Genomic DNA, 20,840 nt, shown 5'->3' on the forward strand with positions numbered 1-20,840 from the left:
GGCGCGCTATGAGCTTGTAGATCTGCTATTTTTCAATAGCTAAATTATAACAATGTATACCGAAATCGGTATAATCCTGGCTGAACCCTCGTAGGATACCCATGAAATGGGTTTACCAGAACACGACCTGTAGGATACCCATGAAATGGGTTTACCAGAACACGACCTGCAGCGTTTCCCCAACGCCAAAAAACCCCAACGAAAAACAAAACAAAACTGAAACACAAGTGGCTTTTTCCTCAGAAGTCAGCAGCGACCCCCCGAAATAGAAAATAATGAGCAGTGCAACAATGTCTCTGCTAGGTTGAATATGCTGCGTCTTTAGTCTGTGCTCTTATTTAGACATCAAGTCTGCGTTTAGACAAAGGAAGCTGTGGGGTTTTGTCATTTCTATGTGTGTGTCTGGAGGGGGAACAGACAAACGGATATGGTGGATTCTACATGAGGCCAAGTTATATAAATACACATGTTCGTAAACTTCTACACATGTACTGCAGTGCGCACACGCACACGCACGCACACGCACACACACACACACACTCTCACACACACACACACACACACACACACACACACACACACACACACACACACACACACACACACACACACACACACACACACACACACACACACACACACACACACACACACGCGCAGAATGAAAGAAAAACAATCCAGGGAGAACAGAAAAGGCACAGAGTCAGGGTGGGCTGTCACAATAAAGTCGTGCGTAGGGAACCCGGTGGCGTTGGACACCCACTTGTGAAGGTGATGTTGAAGCCTCGGTCTGTATAGGTGTGGTCCGTCAGGAACTCCAGCCGGGCAACGTGGCCACTGGTCGTTATAGAGGGAGGAAGAACATCGCCCGAGAACGTGCCCAGGATCGGAGACTCAGCCTGAGAGAGAGAGAGAGAGAGAGAGAGAGAGAGAGAGAGAGAGAGAGAGAGAGAGAGAGAGAGAGAGAGAGAGAGAGAGAGAGAGAGAGAGAGAGAGAGAGAGAGAGAGAGAGAAACAACAGAATTAGTGTTGATTTCGCCGACTAAAACTATGACGAAAAATGTTCGTCGACTACCTTTTTTTCACTGACGAAAGCTAAATGGAAACTAGCCTGAGCTAATGTGTTTCTGGTCTAGAGGGGCGGGTCGCGGCAGAGATTTGCGCACGCCCTGATTGGATCTCACCGATCTGTCAGTCACCCCCGGCCCCTCCTCTCCCCCCCTAGTGCAGTGCTACGACACATCATTTGGAGCGACGCCCACCCAGAAGGGTTGACTCCCACTTCTAGACCAGAGCGTCCAATGCGCTCCTCCAGGCTTTCATTTTTTGCGCCCGACGAAAATGAAAGCCTGGTACCCGAGGCTAAATGGAAACTAAATGAAAACTAAGCTATGAGGACTAAAACTGTGACTAGATATATTGACAATTTCGTCAACAAATAAAAACTAGACTAAAATGTTAGGGAGGGACTAGTAGACAAGACAACTAAAAGAGAAGTCATTTTGTGTTTGCTTGCGCTCTGAAAATAGCCGATCTACAAGCTCACAATCTCATTTGTGAGATCAAAATGCGCTGTCAAAATCAACACTACAACAGAATGAAGAACAAACAGGATGACATGCACATTACACATTAGCTACTGTGAGTAATTAGATATAGACTGACAGCCAGAAAGACCGAGAAACCAGTTGATTGGCAAGTAACACAGTTACACAAGGGGAAATTCATATTGACAGCCAGACAGACAGACAGCTGTCAATCAGACAGACAGGCAGGTATAGGCCAAGCACACGTCGTTCAACGCGACTCAGAGGAACTGCCTGCACGGTAAAATCTTGAGTGATCTGTGATCATGTAACTCTGACCGTTTCAGACTTTAAATGAACTCAGGGTTGTGCAGAGTATAGCAGGGGGCAACGCTACCTTTCCTCCATCCTTGATGGAGAGGAAGTCAAACTGTTTCTCCATGCTCAGGTCATTGAAGGCCAGGTTGATGCGGCTCTCGGGCTTGGCGATGATCAGCCACACGCAGTGCATGTTGTTGCCGTACTCCTGGGGGTAGTTGGGAGAGAGGAGCACTCCTGATGGAGTGGTGAAGTTGAAGAAACAGGAGACTGTGGGAGGGAGGGAGGGAGGGAGGGAGGAGAAGGAGAGAGCGAGAGAGAGAGAGAGAGAGAGAAAGAGAGAGCGAGAGACGTATCATGAGAAAATACAATCAGACCGGCCGGGAATATGTCAGCCTCGTTCAGAAGGCACAGAAGAAGAACAATTTACTCAGCAATTTACTTTCGCTGACTACGTCGCGATGTGATTTCGATACAGTACATTTCTATTGAATCTGGAGAAATCCACTTCACGGACCATCTGCCAGAGAGCGTCCTATTCCACCAAAGGTCCCTTTAAACACCAGTAACAACAAATCAGAACATGAAAATGTGTCGCGTTGCAATGCTAGCTCATACACTGTTGTGGGAAATGATGGAACATGAAATCCAATATAGGACAGTCACGGGGTACAGCTAAGTAAAACCAACAGAAGATTGAGTTTTTTCGCTGTGATGTGACCCCCCTCATGTCTGATGACAATGGTTTCTCATACTATACTATAGGATCCTGAAACATACATGTGTGTTAAACATGTATTTAACACAAACAACAACACGTCGCTGTCTGGCAGGAATCTTATCTTTCTAGATTCTTCATAAATCAATGGCATATTTTATACGTTGTTGCATAGCCGAATAGCCGATCTACAAGCTTGTGTTATTCGGACCCGTCCAAAATATGGATGCTAGCGTAGGATGACCAGATGTCCCTCTTTGCATGGGACAGTCCCCTCATTTCCAAGACTGTTCAGGCGTCCCACAAATTGAGACCCTGTCCCACATTGTGACTGGCAGGCTTCAATGTTCAGATGCCCTAAAAGTTAGTCCGTCCCCTAACGGTTGGATTTTTGTTGTGAAGCTCTCTCATTGTCTCTTTTGTTTATAAGCCTGTTAATTGAAAGCCCACGCAAAACTGCCCAAAATCACTTTCACCTAGAAAATCCATTCACATTTTTTATAATTCAGCTGACTGTGGAGACACATGCTGGAACTTTTTACTTTGAAATGTTTTATAGTTTCTGAGTTATTTAATTTAAACGCCAAATGCATTCTCAATGGCGAAAACACAAACTTTGGCAGCACGTGTTAAAAAAAAAAGTGTTTTGATTTTTCTGATTTTTTTTAATAAAAAAAAAAATATATATATATATATATATATATTCTTTTTTTGGGGTTTTTCAAAGACGTCCACAGACGTCTTGGGCTATGCACGTGCGGTAATACCCAGGACGTCCACAGACGTTTTGGGCACAAAATGTGTTAAAATAACATGAGAAATATCCCTATATAGGCTACAGTACCAAGTAGGCCATACCACCATGACCAAAATGAGCTTTAAAAAAAAAAAAAAAATGTGAGACTCCAGAGGGGTTTAATAAGATAATGATACGCAATATTAGGCCCATATGGTTAAATATGACATCAAGGCATTAATAATATGTTGCTATAACCCCCTGTCCCTTGTCCCACACAAACAATACTTCTGTCCCTCACATACACAGTTTGGATCTGCTAGGTTGAGTCTGCTCTGTCTGGGGTTTATAGTACATATTTAACCAATGAAAAGTATTACATAACTAGAAAAAGTGCCCCTCGGGGCACAGGTCTCCACCAGGGCAGGTCAGGTTGTGGCCTCCTGGTGGCACTATAATAGGTCAATGTGAAAAGGGTGCCATTTCTTCATACGCCTTTGATGGCAATTGGATGATTTGAGGCATTTTGTTCCAAAAATGTGTTTTGTTTTGCTATAACAGGCCAATGTGAAAAGGGTGGGATATATTCCTCAGCCTAGTAAGAAAATGTGTGAAAGATTTCACGTAAATTGCACGCTGCGTTCATGATTTGGGGCTTTTGTTCAAAACGGGGCAATCTTGCGACAATCTTGCAACTGTGAAAGCCAATTATAGCCAATTAGGATGGAATATGAAATATCGGACAGATCCGACTTGAGCACATGACCATAGAGATACTGTGTAACGATTTGTGAGATTTTTGGACAGAATCTGGAGGAGTAATATCAAAATATGTGTTTTACAAAAGTCGGCCTCCTGGTGGCGCTATAAAAGGCAGATGCGGAAAATGCAGGTCAAAGGTTTGTCCTTGGCCTCTAGGGAGTGTGCATGCAACGTTTCACGCAGATCGGTGCAGTTTTAGGTAAAAAATGTGAAAAGCTGCCTCATGGTGGCGCTATAACAGGCTGTTCTGGAAAATGTGGGGCAGAGGTTCATCGTTGGCATCCAGGGAGTGTGTGTGCAAAGTTTGGCATCGACCGGGTTAACGGTGCCGGAGATTAGCTGTACACAGACGGACGGAAGGACGGACACACACACACACACACGGACGGAGTGCAAAACATACTCTCTCCCCATGCCTTCGGCCTGGTGGAGACAATAAGACCTAGTGAGTAAATAATAGGTAAATTGAATCCATCGGAACGCTGATTCAGATGTCTTGAAAAGCAATCCCTAGTTCTTTAGACATAGCCTACAAGTTTTCCACCCGACAACAACGAAAAGGTAAATGCATTTGTAAATAAATGTATACACTCAGGCAATTACCAGTCATACACATCATTCATCTCCATAGCTTTTCATTGTGGAACTCTACTTGGTGAGTAGGTATGCCTGCAGGGACGCAGACCGTTTGTGAAAGGGCCCTTTTCCAACCACATCTTATTTGAACGATGTTTAGGGCACAAGAAACACTTTCCTGGGGTTTGTATGTGTGATATTTTAGTAAGGACGCCATGTTCATGACCAAAAGTTGTCATGAAAATGTGGTCTCACTTCCTTCCTGGACTACATTCTACGTCTCAGTAAGACAGCCCACATGGGGTGTCTCCCAACCACGTGCACCAAAGCATTATGGTCATTGTAGGAATTCAACAATCCAGTCAAACCCTAGTCAAACACATGGACACATTGAACAGACTTCATTACAAACCCTAGTCAAACACATGGACACATTGAACAGACTTCATTACAAACCATAGTCAAACACATGGACACATTGCACAGACTTCATTATTTTTCTGGCAATAAAGTGCAAATTGTACTATTAACATTGAGTGACTGCAGTTTCTTCCAGCGGTGAAATGGCCCTTTAATAGGTTAACTATATACAGATCATCATCACATCTCCAGGGTCATTCAGCTCTGTGATGGTTATCTGGACACTGTAGCATTTTGTTTTACTTTCAATATTTGTAATTGTTATCTTAATAATAAAATAAATGTGGGCATTATGCCTCCGCTCTCTTTCTCTTCACACTTTTGTTCTTCTTCTCGTTGCCTCTCTATTTGTCTTCCATGGCGTTAATTAGCCAATAAACCCTCCTATTGTTCCAAAATCCACAGCCCTCTGCTAGGCAAAGTGTGGGGATAATCTGAGCATTTATTATGCAGCTCTCCCTGTGCGCATGCAGGAAGGAGCATATTGATGTGCACGTTGCACACCGAGCAACCCCCCCCACCACACACACACACACACACACACACACACACACACACACACACACACACACACACACACACACACACACACACACACACACACACACACACACACACACACACACACACACACACACACACACACACACACACACACACACACACACACACACAGACAGACAGACAGACAGACAGACAGACAGACAGACAGACAGACAGACAGACAGACAGAGGTAAAGCACTGTACTCGTACACAGGGGAAACACGCAAACATTCAAAGAGCAATGAGCACGCACAAGACTATATAACTATATTCAGAACTGACTGAACTCGTAAAGAGTGAGTGTGTTTCACTTACAGACACAGCTGGGCTTCTTGGCCGACCACTGGTTGTTCTTCTGACAGGTGATGTTCTTCTTGCCCACCAGCTCAAACGCAGGCAGACACTCAAAGTACAGCCTGTCCCCGTGGCGGAAGCCTATCCCCTCTCGCTTGCCATAGGCTGGGAACCCAGGGTCTCCACAGCTGCCCTGGTCGATTTCTATACATGAATGAAAAGACCATCATGGAAATGCAGAACGTGAAAACGGGGACATGCAAGGTCAATATTAGAGCCAGACCCTGTTGCAAATAATCTCTGTTTCCAAGTTTTTTTCCAAAAAATAGAAGATCTGCAAGCTAAAAGCTGTGAAAAAAAGGGAAGACATTGTGTGTGTGTTGGACCCATATACAGAACTCATCTCAAAGTACATACAGGAAACTCAGGAGGACAGTTTGACGATGACTTTACTTAAAACAATACAAAACAAGGTAGGCCTGCTACAACTAACAGGGCGAATAAACAGGACCTAGAAACATACAGCGTACAATGAACAAGAAGAGAGAGCAGTCATTAGGCCAACAGTTCGCACCTGTCAATCATGGACTCACCAGTTGGACATGGGAAAACATCACAGCTAGGGGAACATGGGGGAAACATGAGGGAGGCGACCCAGGCGTGACACACTCTGGACAGAGTGTGGCAGGCATGTTTAAAGTGGTTAAAAATAGTTACACATCCGCTGCATAATTTAACGTTACCGGATCATCCAAAAAGTAAAAAAGAAATGGCCGATATATCCGTCTGGCTCTAGACAATTGTGCACTTGATCTTGTTTTGTCTACTGGGAGACAGAATGAACCAATCTCCTCAGCAATATTGTATCTTTATTATACTCTGTTATTAAAATGAACTTTTCAATGACATATTTAGGTAAGAATTCTAGATGGTGTTCATGAGGAACACAGCACTCGTCTAGAGTGCTGTGTTCCTCATGAGGGTTAGTGATACTTTCTGTCCCTGGAAATAAAAACGTCTGGGTTTCCGAGGCTACTTTTTGTCAAATCAGACGGCACACCTGGACATATCAAACGGCACACTAAAGTGCCGCGGCACACAGGTTGGGAATCACTCGTCTAGACTACAGCAGGAGTATGTAGGCCACCGCGAGTCCAGTGTCTCGACCACTGTATTATAGATGGGCAAATTAATGAGTTTGAAATAACCTGGCATGGACTTTGTGCAAACAATGCACAGTGAAGTGGCTGTGTCCACAGAAAGTGTTTTTTAGCTGTCAGTGCATTTCTATGGTAAACAAACAACGCTTTAGGGGTTCCACTCATCAATGTCATTTTTCGACCGATCAATGAAAATTGAGGTAGAGGCGGGAGTTGGCTCAACTCTGAGCCATGCATTTAACCTATTAGCTATTGAAAAATAGCAGATCTACAAGCTCATAGCGCGCCACCGAGTGGCGCGCTACGAGCTTGTAGGTCTGCTATTTTTGAAAAATCGAAGAACGACTGACATAGAAACATAGCTTTTTCAGAAAACTGTCAGGATGTAGAAGACATTTTTACAATCTGATCTCAGGTCAAAATGGGTTAACATTCAGATTATCGCACACAACAGTATAGTCTGCTCCCAAAGTAGAAATATGTATTAAAAATATATATACATGTATTTTTGTCTGGAGCCCAATGCCTCTAGGCTCCACACAATTGCTTGGTTTGAGTGTTTACAAAAAGGAGACAGGATCTTCATTGAGATCGACTGCTAGAGCAATCGCAAGGATTCGGTTTCGGGAATTCATGTTTACTGTTATGCTAACTGTTAGACATTCATTTGGTCTAGGCTATTTGTAATTGTAATAATAAAACAGTTGACAGGATGATCTAACCTAGCAACAATAAGCACCCTGTCCACTTTGCTATTCATATTTTTGAGTGGTGTAAACCACTCCTACAACTGGCTTTTGTGTGCAGAAAAAAATGAGCATGGTTGCTATGTTCAAAATAATTTCTGACGTAATTAAATCACACCCGGGTGAACTGGATGACCGTAGCAACCATGGTCATTTTCTCTGCACAGAAAAAGCCAGTTGTGAAATCACATCCGGGTGTGATTTCATTACGTCAGATCAGAGCTGATCAGGCTACATAAAACCTTACCTTATTTCATTACGTCAGACATTACGTCAGACCACAGCTGATCATGCTATATAAAACCTTACACCACTCAGTTCACACGGGTGTGATTTTTTTAGATCCAAAGAACTTCACGCTGAAAACATAAAACAGCAACATTCACCTTCAAGTGCAGCAACTAAATAGACTCAATGCCTTGTCCTTTTAGGAAGGCCAAAATACTATAGCCACAGCCAATAGTACTTGGCCATTTGTCTTAGTCTTGATGTTTCTTTTATTTCTTCATGAAATTACTGGGAATAAAAGCATTTCATTTGTTTTTAATTCATTCAAAGAAAAAGAATGTGTCCGCGACCCACATATGGGTCCCGGCCCAGTGTTTGGTAAACAGGTGTTTGTGTCCTACTGGATGATTGGTGATAAGTGATCCTGAATGTTTTTCAGCATGGTTTCTACTTTCTATGTTGCCACGATCAAGGTCAGAACCATAGAGTATACTGGACGTCTCCAGCTGTACTGTTGGTCCGCACTGACAGTAGCTTAAACCCAAGCTGTCTCTGTGATGTAAAGCCACTGGAGTGGACAGGCCTGCCTTTCTGCTGACGCGACCTGCTGACGCCACAAAATATAGATATATATATAATACTGCGTGCGTGTGTGCGTGCGTGCGTGCGTGCGTGCGTGCGTGCGTGCGTGCGTGCGTGCGTGCGTGCCTGCGTGCGTGCAGTCATGCGGGCAGTGTGTACAGTATGTGACTGTGTGTACTGCTGTGCTAAGGTAGGCTACTGTAAACCCTGCTGTCTTATCAAGTATTTAGTACAGTTGGGTGCCACCGATATTGTCCCTTATCATTTGACCCATTTAGGCCTGACCTCAAAACTTTTAAAAATCCTTCTAAATCCTGAAAAAATCCTTCTACATTTTCACGATTTTTCAAAAATAGCAGACCTACAAGCCCTATGAGCTTGTAGATCTGCTATTTTTCAATAGCTAAATTATAACATAATGTTTAAAACACCAAAAGGGGTTCCCGCCCAAAATGGGTTAACTGTCCTTTTGCGCAGATCACGCAAACCTCAGCAAAAAGAAAAGGACAATATCGATGGCCTCCAACTGTATGTGGAAACAGCAACACATGATCAAAGGCACGTGCAATGATGTCATAGACATTTTCTTTCTCTTTCCTTTTCAAACCAATACTTCGTTGACTGGATTCCCAAACTTTTTAGCTCAAGCCCCAAACTAGTGAAAATAGCAGAACTACAAGCTATGTTCACGACTTCTTAATTACTTCCTAATTTATGGAATTTCTTAGATGTTTCTTTGATTTCTTCATGAAAGTGCTGAAAAATCATTCAATTTTGATTTTAATTCAAAAACAAAATGAGCTTTTTTTTCTAGGAATATTTTTTATTGAAAATGCTTTGAAATAATAATAATTAAAAACAAATCCCGAGTCGCCCCAGTGTATGGGGACAAGTGCTCTCTCTCTCTCCCTCTCTCTCTTTTTACTAAAATTGTTGGAGCAGCAAGCAGATTCTTGTTATTATTATCCCTTTTGATGAAAAACCAGACCTAAACATGAATTATGAGTGTGGACATACAAATGCAGTTACATGAGTTAAACTGGGGTGTGCGTGCGTGCGTGCGTGCGTGCGTGCGTGCGTGCGTGCGTGCGTGCAGATGACTCGTGCCAGAGTGTTTAAAAGTAGATCCTATAGCTGGAATAAGGGAAGTGATGATGAATGGTTGTGAGGGTGTGGGTTCATCTCAGGCCATGCAGAAGCAGGCGGGCCAAATGCTTTTATTGTAATGATACATCAGTGTGATGTTCTTACTGTTTTTTTTATTTTCCATATCGCACACTGTGCTATTATTTAACCACTTTTAACCCTGGCATCCTTATTGTGGACAAAAGTTGCAGAACTAGTTTTGCTCTTCGCCGTACAACATAATACGTGGTTAATAACTCACTATTTATCACCCCCCCACCCTCTCTCTCTCTCACACAATGCAGCCACCCCATCACTGTGTGACAAACATTCACACTTGCACAGGGAGCTGACCTGAGCACTTTCTCTCTCTCTCTCTCTCTCCCGCACGCACGCACGCATGCACACGCACTCACACTCTCTCTCTCTCTCTCTCACACACACACACACACACACACACACACACACACACACACACACACACACACACACACACACACACACACACACACACACACACACACACACACACACACACACACACACACACACACACACACACACACACACACACACAATTATGCCTGGATTTATGCACCTCTCGCTCTTTTTGGGAGGTTACACATTTCAGATGTAAATATGGCGTCCTGACTGTCGAGGCATCCAGAAAAGGCGCACGAGCGAGCGGGGAGGAGGAGGCGAGCTCATTCACCCAGGAAACGATGGCAGAGCCTTAATACCATTTTAAATCTCAGCGGGGGTGATGCTGGGCATAAATCCATACTCAACCCGTAATGACGCTCATCATTTAGAGCACACATTTAGAGCTAGCCTGCACCGTCTAAACGCTTGGCTGTCTCGCTGCTTTGAAAAACGCTCACATTGACCGGACGGCTCATCGATCTTAGAAGAAGTCACCTTTACAGGCGACTCTGAAAGGCAGCGCTTTGAAGAGAACTTGGGAGTGCAAGTGCAAGTACGTGTGTGTGTGTGTGTGTGTGTGTGTGTGTGTGTGTGTGTGTGTGTGTGTGTGTGTGTGTGTGTGTGTGTGTGTGTGTGTGTGTGTGTGTGTGTGTGTGTGTGTGTGTGCGCGCGTGCATGCGTGCGTGCGTGGGTGTGTGTGTGTAAATGGTGCATTTATATAGCCCCTTTATCCAAGGCGCTTTATACATAGATTGTGGCTATGAAACCATGCAAGGCACCAACCAACTGTGAGAGAGAGAGACTGATGATTGGAAGGGGAATGCCACAGACGAATAACAGTCTAAGTCCACACTATTGATCCATAATGTATAAATTATAGATAAGGGTTCAGGACAACGAGGCCTTTTCGTGGAGGGGTCAGTCTGAAATTTGGACTTAGAATGTTTTTCGTCTGTGGTACTCATCCATGCCGATTTTGTTTTTGTCTTTTCAGAAACACTGCGCACGGGCAATACAAGAAAAACAAACACACATGTGTGCACGTTGTAGAATCACACCCACCATGCGCACACATGCACCCAATGCCCTGGGTGTCACAGCAACATACAGTATAGCAGAGTCAATGTCCTGGGTGTCACAGCAACATACAGTATAGCAGAGTCAATGCCCTGGGTGTCACAGCAACATACAGTATAGCAGAGTCAATGCCCTGGGTGTCACAGCAACATACAGTATAGCAGAGTCAATGCCCTGGGTGTCACAGTAACATACAGTATAGCAGAGTCAATGCCCTGGGTGTCACAGCAACATACAGTATAGCAGAGTCAATGCCCTGGGTGTCACAGCAACATACAGTATAGCAGAGTCAATGCCCTGGGTGTCACAGCAACATACAGTAGCAGAGTCAATGCCCTGGGTGTCACAGCAACATACAGTAGCAGAGTCAATGCCCTGGGTGTCACAGTAACATACAGTATAGCAGAGTCAATGACGAAGACAGAAAAAAGTGTTTCTCTCAAGTAGGCCTCGTCCTCCCTATGGGTGGCTACAATTAGAGCACCAGGGAGAATGAGGGAATAAATAAGGAATAAGAATCCTTTGATGTTTGTGTGTGTGTGTGTGTGTGTGTGTGTGTGTGCGTGCGTGCGTGCGTGCGTGCGTGCGTGCGTGCGTGTGTGTGTGTGCATCTGAAGCGAAAGGTAATTTGTGTCAACGTGATCCCCGCCACACATGCACTCATCATTATAACATGTGTGCGTTTCCGTGCATACGCTCGGCTATACGGGAGCATTCCAGCGTGCGTGTGCCCTGTACGGGCGTGCATGTGCCCTGTACGGGCATGCATGTGCCCTGTACGGGCGTGCATGTGCCCTGTACGGGCGTGCATGTGCCCTGTACAGGCGTGCATGTGCCCTGTACGGGCGTGCATGTGCCCTGTACGGGCGTGCATGTGCCCTGTACGGGCGTGCATGTGCCCTGTACGGGCGTGCATGTGCCCTGTACAGGCGTGCATGTGCCCTGTACAGGCGTGCATGTGCCCTGTACGGGCGTGCATGTGCCCTGTACGGGCGTGCATGTGCCCTGTACAGGCGTGCATGTGCCCTGTACGGGCGTGCATGTGCCCTGTACGGGCGTGCATGTGCCCTGTACAGGCGTGCATGTGCCCTGTACGGGCGTGCATGTGCCCTGTACGGGCGTGCATGTGCCCTGTACGGGCGTGCATGTGCCCTGTACGGGCGTGCATGTGCCCTGTACGGGCGTGCATGTGCCCTGTACGGGCGTGCATGTGCCCTGTACAGGCGTGCATGTGCCCTGTACGGGCGTGCATGTGCCCTGTACGGGCGTGCATGTGCCCTGTACGGGCGTGCATGCGTACATTTCTTTCAATGTGTACAAATGTCAATGTGCGGGTGCTTGTTTTGCGGGCGCTCTCGTGCCGGGGCTTATGTATGTTAATTGGAGAAAGCATTGGTGGAAAGTAACTAAGTATTTACCTAAGTACTGTACTTAAGTACCATTTTGAGGTGAGTATTTCAAAATGTCTGTACTTTTACTTCTATACCCAATTACATTTCAAAGGCAAATATTGTACTTTTACTCCACTACAATTATTTGAAAGCTGCAGTTAATAGTTACATTAATATTACAAAAACATACATTAAGCACTTAAAGCTGCTATAAGCAATAATATGTCTTAATTTTAATTATTTCTTTATTTTTTTGTATTCAGACAGCCAGCAATGGGTAGAACGCTCCCAAAAAAACATGTAGTCTCTGTGACACATCTAGGGGCCGCAATCTGCATTCAAAGATGTTCCTAGCTTTGTCATTGGCTTTGTCATTGGTCGAAAAAAAACCGGTCACAATGACTAACCAATCAGGCTAGTAGACAGGCAAATCGACCAATGACAAAGCTTCTAGGAAAATCTTTGAATGCAGATTGCGGCCCCTAGATGTGTCACAGAGACCACAATTGTTTTGGGAGCGTTCTACCCATTGCTGGCTGTCTGAATACAAAAAAAGATTTTGTCATATTATTTCTTCTGTATACATTTTGACTTTTTGAAAATATTTTTTGTACATTATATATATATTTTGGAAATGGGACATTCTGCACAATGAGCAGGCTACACTTTTACTTTTTGTAATTTAAGTACATTTGGATGTGCTTTTGTACTTGAATTCCGGACTTTTACTTGTAACGGAGTATTTCTATATTGCAGTGTTGATACTTTTATACTTAAGTAAAACATTGGAGTACCTTTTCCACCGCCACGTGACGGGGCGGCGCTGGAGAGAGAAGGAGGGTGAAGAGGATGAAGCTGGGATATATTCTCATGAATAAGGGAAGAGAAGCACTGACATATTTGTTGCCCCCGTCCGTCTGCTTGGCATTCGCAGCTCATCCATGCATCGCATTATGGGATTCAAGCACACATTACTGTCCACAAGTGCTTGGGAATCCCATAATAAGCTGCCACTAAGTGTTGCAGAAGGCTTAGCGTGAAATATGTACAGTATAGAACGTGTGTGTGTGTGTGTGTGTGTGTGTGTGTGTGTGTGTGTGTGTATAGGCTACACATCTGTTTGCTTAAGTTTAACCATGTTTACGATGCCGAGATGAACTTAATTTGAAGAAAAGTCGGTTAGGCCTATCGAAGAGGGAATTTAACGAGCACATGCATGTATGCTGCATACACGCGCGCACGCACACGTGCACTCGCACACACACACACACACACACACGCACACGCACACACACAGTGTCAGTTATACAACTGCGTCTGCATCTACACTTGATGATGCGCCTTAAAATACAAGTAATTGAGAATGCTAATTAGATTTTGTTGAGCTCCAGTCGGGGAGGTGTAGTTGGTTCAAAGCGTTTCTTCCCCTTCATTAAGTGCAACTCATTGTTTTAATTACACTTCGGTTGGGTGTGCTGCTCCACTTTACATTATTATTTTATTTCGTCTTTACGGATGGAAAAACAAGCATCAGTGTGCCAGAGACCGTGGTTCTCAGAGATTTCACACATCTACAGGCTGCAGAGTCCCCACAGTGTGTCACACACACACACACACACACACACACACACACACACACACACACACACACACACACACACACACACACACACACACACACACACACACACACACACACACACACACACACACACACACACACACACACACACGTATGTCTGTCCCTCTCTCTGTCTCTCCCTCTCTCTGTCTCTCTCTCTCTCTGTCTCTCTCTCTCTCTGTCTCTGTCTCTGTCTCTGTCTCTGTCTCTCTCTCTGTCTCTCTGTCTCTCTGTCTCTCTCTCTGTCTCTCTCTGTCTCTCTCTCTCTCTCTCTCTCTCTCTCTCTCTCTCTCAATGTGGGAATATTGACTGAGAAAGGCGGCGTTAAGTGTCTCTGAACTGTTAGCGTTGGAATAAAAGGCCTCAAGGAGATTGACGCATCCTCTCTGGCCCTCGTCCTTTCATCTGAAAACTACAATGGGGATGATGGAGGGCGGCCAGGCAGGCGAGAACCTTACAGTAGACAAAATAAATAAAACATGCGCTGTCAGAGCCAATCATATCAGCTCCAAGTTGTAAGTATAGTTGTGTGCAAGAGTTTAGGAACAAAAGAAACAATTACCTTTCCAGACTGTTTGGCTTTGTTAGATGAGAATACAGCAGTGTTTCTTTGTCATGTTGATTTCTATGAATCTGTGCAGTGACTCACTAACGCCATTTTCCGCCGCATTCTGAAAAGTCTCTCCAGGCTCCTTAACGCACCCCTTATTTCTCAGTACTTGTTGCCCATTTAGATTGACACATCCTCACACAAATAGATATACATTATCACCGGGGATATTACTGTAGAGATTCAAAGGGGTTTATTTGTCACTCACTTAACTCATTCGGCACCTATAGATCGCTTTTTGCCGCCTCCTGTCCAAACGCCCTCTGCGCCGAGATCGCCTTTGGACGCCTATTTTAATATCAATTGATTGCGGTTCACAACTGTGTCCTGTACTCGCTCATAACATTACAGTTCTAGTGCGGTGAGAAAAACAAAAAACAAATGAAAATTCCGCTGGCTTATGCTGTCTATGGGGACGCAGTTTTTAGAATCATTATCTCGGATTCTTCTTTTTGGGTCGAAACAAGCTTGATTTGCACATGTGATCCTCGTTTACAAAATGCATGTTTTGGGTGAATGAAATAACAATCGCGGCACCTGGCTGTTACATAGTGAAAATTCACTTCCTGATTATCAGTTTCCGAGTGGAACGGCTTTCAGAATAAGATGCTTGCCTATTAAATGACTGGATGGCGCCCTGAGCCATCCACCAGATGGTGCTGTTGGCGGTAAATGAGGTAAACAGGTTTTGTGTCGGTAGCTCTCGCCTTTGGACAACAAGTTCATGGGTTCGATCCCGGGCACCGCCAACTCAGCGTATGAGTAGCACGGATTGGGTGCAGCAAGTTGTGCAGTTAAGTATACTGGGAGCTGATGGTAGGTGTGGCGCTCCATCTCAGCAATCCATCTCCCAGGGGGTCTAGCGCATTGTAACAGGGACAGACTCCATCTCCCAGGGGTATATAGCGCATTATAACGGGGACAGACTCCATCTCCCAGGGGTCTAGCCTAGCGCATTGTTACAGGGACAGACTCCATCTCCCAGGTGACTCCCAGGACAGACTCCATCTCCCAGCTGACTTGCGAGCCACAGTGATGTTTGAAATGTTTCCTTACCTTCATAAGACACCTTGAAGCCGAGGGAGCCGCTTGTGTCGTCTGTCTTGAAGTTCAGCCACATCTGATAACTGGTGCTGACTACCAAGTCTGGAGTGCTGGTCCCAGAGAGGCTGGCACAAGAGACAGAGGACAGGTTATTGACACAGTGTGTTCATTGTTCACGTGCGTGTGTGCATAGAATTCTGAATAAGAAAATAATGGATAGCTAGTTTAATACATGTGTTATGCAAGTGTATGTTGGTTTCCTCAAGAGCAAGCTGTATGTGGCAATTTCCTACAGAAGAGACTCACTGTGACTGCCATAGACCTTCTTTACTCTGCATGATAAGAAAAAGCAAATCATGCTCCTACCACTTCTTGTATACCTGAGATAATACGTAAACTATCTGATCTCATCTAAGCATTTTGGCTCTTCCGCAGACCACAGGTGCCTCGCGCATGCACCGGGGACCCCGAGTACCCACTCTTAATTAAGTAAGTAACTGAAATATATAATACTTTAATCCCATCTCTGTAATCCAGAATTAAGGTGTTGCTGTTGTCTGTCAAACTTCAATGGCAGTTGAAGTTGCGAGTCTATTTTAAGCTCATATGTCACAGTGGCAGATTTAAAGGAAACCCATGTGGATAATTGGATGGATTAAGTCATTTTTTTCTACTGTGTGATGAAATTCTGTGTGTACAGAGATAGCGTGTCTGTCTGCATGTGCCCTATACAGTACGTGCCTGTGTGTGTGCGTGTGTGTGTGTGTGTGTGTGTGTGTGTGTGTGTGTGTGTGTGTGTGCGTGTGTTGAGTTTTGCAACAACAAAAAAAGCATCCTCTACAAACAACCTTCTTTATCTCCAATCTCTTTCCCATTCCCAGCAGGGCGAGGCAGGCAGCGTTCCATAAAAATGGATCTATAAAGACTTTATTGACGTGGTAAATTTTGGGCACAATTAATAACAACATCCTGTGAAATGTTATGGAGCATCTGCCGGTGCAAACTCCATTAGGGGGCCATCGATATGCGGCGCACAACACCCCACCCCACCCCCAACGCATACATGGCCATGATCTTGGTTTTAGCATTGGCGAGAGGCAGGGTGATTGACAGCAAGCCGTACAATCTATTTTTCATGTGCTCCCATCTTGAGAGGTGATGAAATGAAGGAGAAACACTGGGCGAGAGATGGGAAAGAGAGGGGGGGGGGTGCAAGAGGGAAGAAGGAGAAGAAGGCTGAAGTCTGATTTAGCCAAATGCACCACGTCTATGTGTGTACTGTTGAAATCCACGTAACTCGAGAACCATTCACCGCACCGACTTCAAATTCAACACACGCGTTCCACACCCCCACAGGAAGTGCACTACCCGGCCGTTGTACAGAACCAGCACAAAAGTCTCTGCCCAGGGCCCGGACGGTAAGCTCAACCGTCTGTTGAGCCAGCCTGAGGGTGTGCCGCGTGTTCGACTCCCGATCCCGACAGCCTTTGCCGCGTGTCTTCCCCCTATCTCTATCCCCATTCCCTGTCAGTCTACTTTCAACCTATCAATAAAAGCAGAAAAAGCCCAGAAAATATTTTTTTTTAAAAAGAAAAAATATAAGGTCTCTGCCCAGGCTGGAGACAGGAGGTCAAGGCAGGAAAGAAAAACAATTTGAGCGCTTTTACCACAAAAAGTACAAGCAAAGGCTTTCAGATCATATAAGCTTATAGCCAAGGGGTCTCTTTTTCCACACATATATATATATATAAATGCACACATTACACTGAGATATATATATATATATATATATATATCTCTTAGTTAAGAGAAAGCAGGCATGGACGATGGATTGATGGATGGATGGAGGGACAGGCCAGCGTGACGTGGGGGCCCTGCAGAGGAGCCCAATGCGGGACAGGTGGATGATGAGGGGTAAGGGGTGAAGGGTAAGGGGGGAGGAGGCGGGCGGCTGGGCGCATGCAGGCACTCACACGTGGAACACCGTCTTCTGGTCTCCGACCACGTCTCCGTCTCCCACCGTCAGGGTGTCGTAGCCACGCTCCAGGTCAAAGTCCTCAAACGTCAGCTTGATCACCTAGAGATTGGGGGGAGGAGACATCACCATGACAACCGTGAGCGATACATGTCTGAGCCCGTTCTGACACCAGGTGCTGAGCTGTGACCCAACCTCTTCCCCATCTGCCTCTCTCTCTGCCTCTCTCTCTCTCTCTCTCTCTGCCTCTCTCTCTCTCTCTCTCTCTCTCTCTCTCTGCCTCTCTCTCTCTCTCTCTCTCTCTCTCTCTCTCTCTCTCTCGTGACTTTATATATTGTCAATTACTTGCATTAGAGGAGGAGAGGTGGTGGAATTCACTGTTTTAGCAGACAATTTGAGGGTCCAATGGAGTTAAGAGGTTTTGTCCGAAGCGCTTTTTAATTCTTTCCATTGGTTCGATATTTTTATCTGATTTATGAAAATAAATAAAACAAACCTAAAAAATGGAGTTAGGTGGTTTCTTCCCGACAGCAACGATATATAATAAAACAAATCGGGTAGTAGGGGTTCAGTGTCTTGCTCAAGGACAGCTCAACGCTCTAAGCCAGTAGGAGCCAGGGATAAAACCGGGAACCATCCAGTCCACGAGCGGTCATTATACCTCCTCAACCCCCAGTATATTATTCTGTCTATATAGGAAATTAAAGAGAACGCTGATGTAGGATGCAAAACACCATCTTCAATCCATCAGGAGACTCAGCCTGGGACTTTTTTTGTTTTGTTTTGATTCTACACTTTTCATTATAAGCCTCAGTGATCTTGATCTTGTTTATTTTCCCTGGGAGCCCAAACCGCTTCAGTCCAGGACCATATGTTCAACATCCCGGCGTCATAACCGGTTCACTGCGGCCACCGACGTCTTTCTCCGATCCATTTACCATGAACTCTCTCTCTTTGTCTCATCAACGTCTCATCAACATGCATCTGATTGCCTGCCACGCCGCGGTCCCCACCAGATACTTCGGTGTGTGATTCGGCGTCGGAAAAACTGCTTGTAGATACAAGCCCTCCCTCTCTCACACACACGCACACATACAGTAGTCACACGCTCACACATGCACGCGCACACACGCACACACACACACACAGCGTCTGTCCCAATGCGACACAGGGGGCACACGTCCACAAATGGAATATCCATCTTGAAATAACGTGGCTCCCATGTGGATGTTGGACTTCATGCGTACAGCATGTACAGTATAGCATAATATACTGTATATATAGCAGTCCCAGGGACCCTGCATTTGTGGGTCGTGGACACATTTTTATGGGTCCCTATATTTTTGGTTTCCTACATTTAGTTTTGAATTATTATTGTTTCAAAAGATTTTCTAAAAACATTCCCAAAAAAGCAACATTTTACTGAATTAAATGATTTTCTCATTCATTTTATGACGAAATCAAAGAAAAATCGAGGAAATTCCATAAATTGGAGAACAAACAAATGTTTAAGTAGTAGTAGTGAGCCGGTCTACAAGCTCACAACGCAGCATGAAGCGTCACATTTTGAGCTTGTAGATCTGCTATTTTCACTAGTTTGGGTCCCGGGGAGACATCGACTTTCTGTTTTGGATCACAAGCTAAAACTGGTCAAGACCAACTGTTCCCAAAGTGGGGTCCGGGGACCCCCAGGGGTCCTTGAGGGAGTTCCAAGTGGTCCCCTGCAGCTAAATGATAGTTTGGAAAAATCTTCTCTTATGGGGGTCCCTGGCATGTCTTTTCAAATGGGGGTCCGCGGGCTAATTACTGTCAATTTGGGGGTCCTTGACATGAAAGAGTTTGGGAACCACTGGTCTATAGACTCTACAGTATAGCATCTATGACACATCATAATTTGGGCAAATTTGGGCCAGATTTCATCCTGATCAGAGAGAGAGCCCCACTGACATATCTATGTCAGTGGTGCTCAAACTATTTCATGTCAAGGACCGCCAGAATTATCTGTATTTGGCCGCGGACCCCCATCAGAAAATATGTTGTTCCAGGGCCATTAGTTTAAGAAGGTGACGATATTTCAAAAATGACAAATGTGGACAAAATATAGCGGCTACGGCCTTCTGGCAGTGTGCACAAGAGATTTGGCGCTCATGGGTCCAGCAGCTTGAGAGATTAGCTGCGGACACAGAGACAGGCAGGGGGGAACAGAGAACAAAGTAAAATAATACTTTAAGGGAAACAGGTGGCGAGACAAGTAGATATGGGCAATGAATTCAGGTTCGTCTCCAATATGATGGTTCAAGAAATGTCAATTACCGAGGGAAGGAAGGAAAACAGAGATGAGATGAGAACAAATGATAGGAAATACTGTAACAAAATAAAAAAAGAAGCCGCAAAACTTGTTTGATCTTCTGTTTCAAATTGGCTGCAACTGCCTTCTGCCAGAAATCCTTAATGTTTTTTTTCACAGAGCTTCGAGTGCATGGGACCCTAATGAAAAAGCTTATATAAATGCAAATTGCATTCTGTCCTATGGTAAATCCACTGCCTAATGAAAATTGCCACGGTGGGGCGGGGAGAGAGGGAGAGAGAGAGAGAGAGAGAGAGAGAGAGAGAGAGAGAGATAGAGAGAGAGAGAGAGAGAGAGAGAGAAAGAGAGAGAGAGAGGATGGAGGGAAGGCACAGGTCAGATCACCAGATAAATGGGAGTCTCCTCCTGCGAAACTCATCCACCATCTGCCAGCCAACAGGTGAGGGACAAGGAGGACAAACAAGGGAACACAGAAGGAGATTTAAAAAAAGAATAAGGTCAAAAAGTATAAGAACAGCATTCCTATAGATGAGCCTATCTCTGATGTGGGTATATCATAGCATGCTTACAGGTACATAAGGAACGGAGACATCAGCATCGCCCGATGGCAAAGGGTCAACAAAAAGGTGTACATTTTAAAACACGTGCACTTGGTC

General features: G+C 44.9%; 1 protein-coding gene across 1 annotated transcript in view; it reads right to left on the reverse strand.

The window, feature by feature from the left end:
* csmd2 (CUB and Sushi multiple domains 2) overlaps window positions 1-20,840 on the reverse strand; it is a gene marked incomplete at its 3' end in the record, with an annotated part of 248,131 nt that overhangs the window by 216,543 nt on the left and 10,748 nt on the right. The window contains exons 3-7 of the mRNA XM_079522057.1: window positions 17,875-17,978; window positions 15,914-16,026; window positions 5,916-6,098; window positions 1,924-2,114; window positions 764-899 (exon numbers count right to left, since the gene is read on the reverse strand). Coding sequence (XP_079378183.1) covers window positions 764-899; window positions 1,924-2,114; window positions 5,916-6,098; window positions 15,914-16,026; window positions 17,875-17,978 — 727 coding nt within the window. The remainder of the gene's footprint in view (window positions 1-763; window positions 900-1,923; window positions 2,115-5,915; window positions 6,099-15,913; window positions 16,027-17,874; window positions 17,979-20,840) is intronic.

This window comes from Electrona antarctica, assembly GCF_951216825.1.
Source record: "Electrona antarctica genome assembly, chromosome: 15".
NCBI lineage: Eukaryota > Metazoa > Chordata > Actinopteri > Myctophiformes > Myctophidae > Electrona > Electrona antarctica.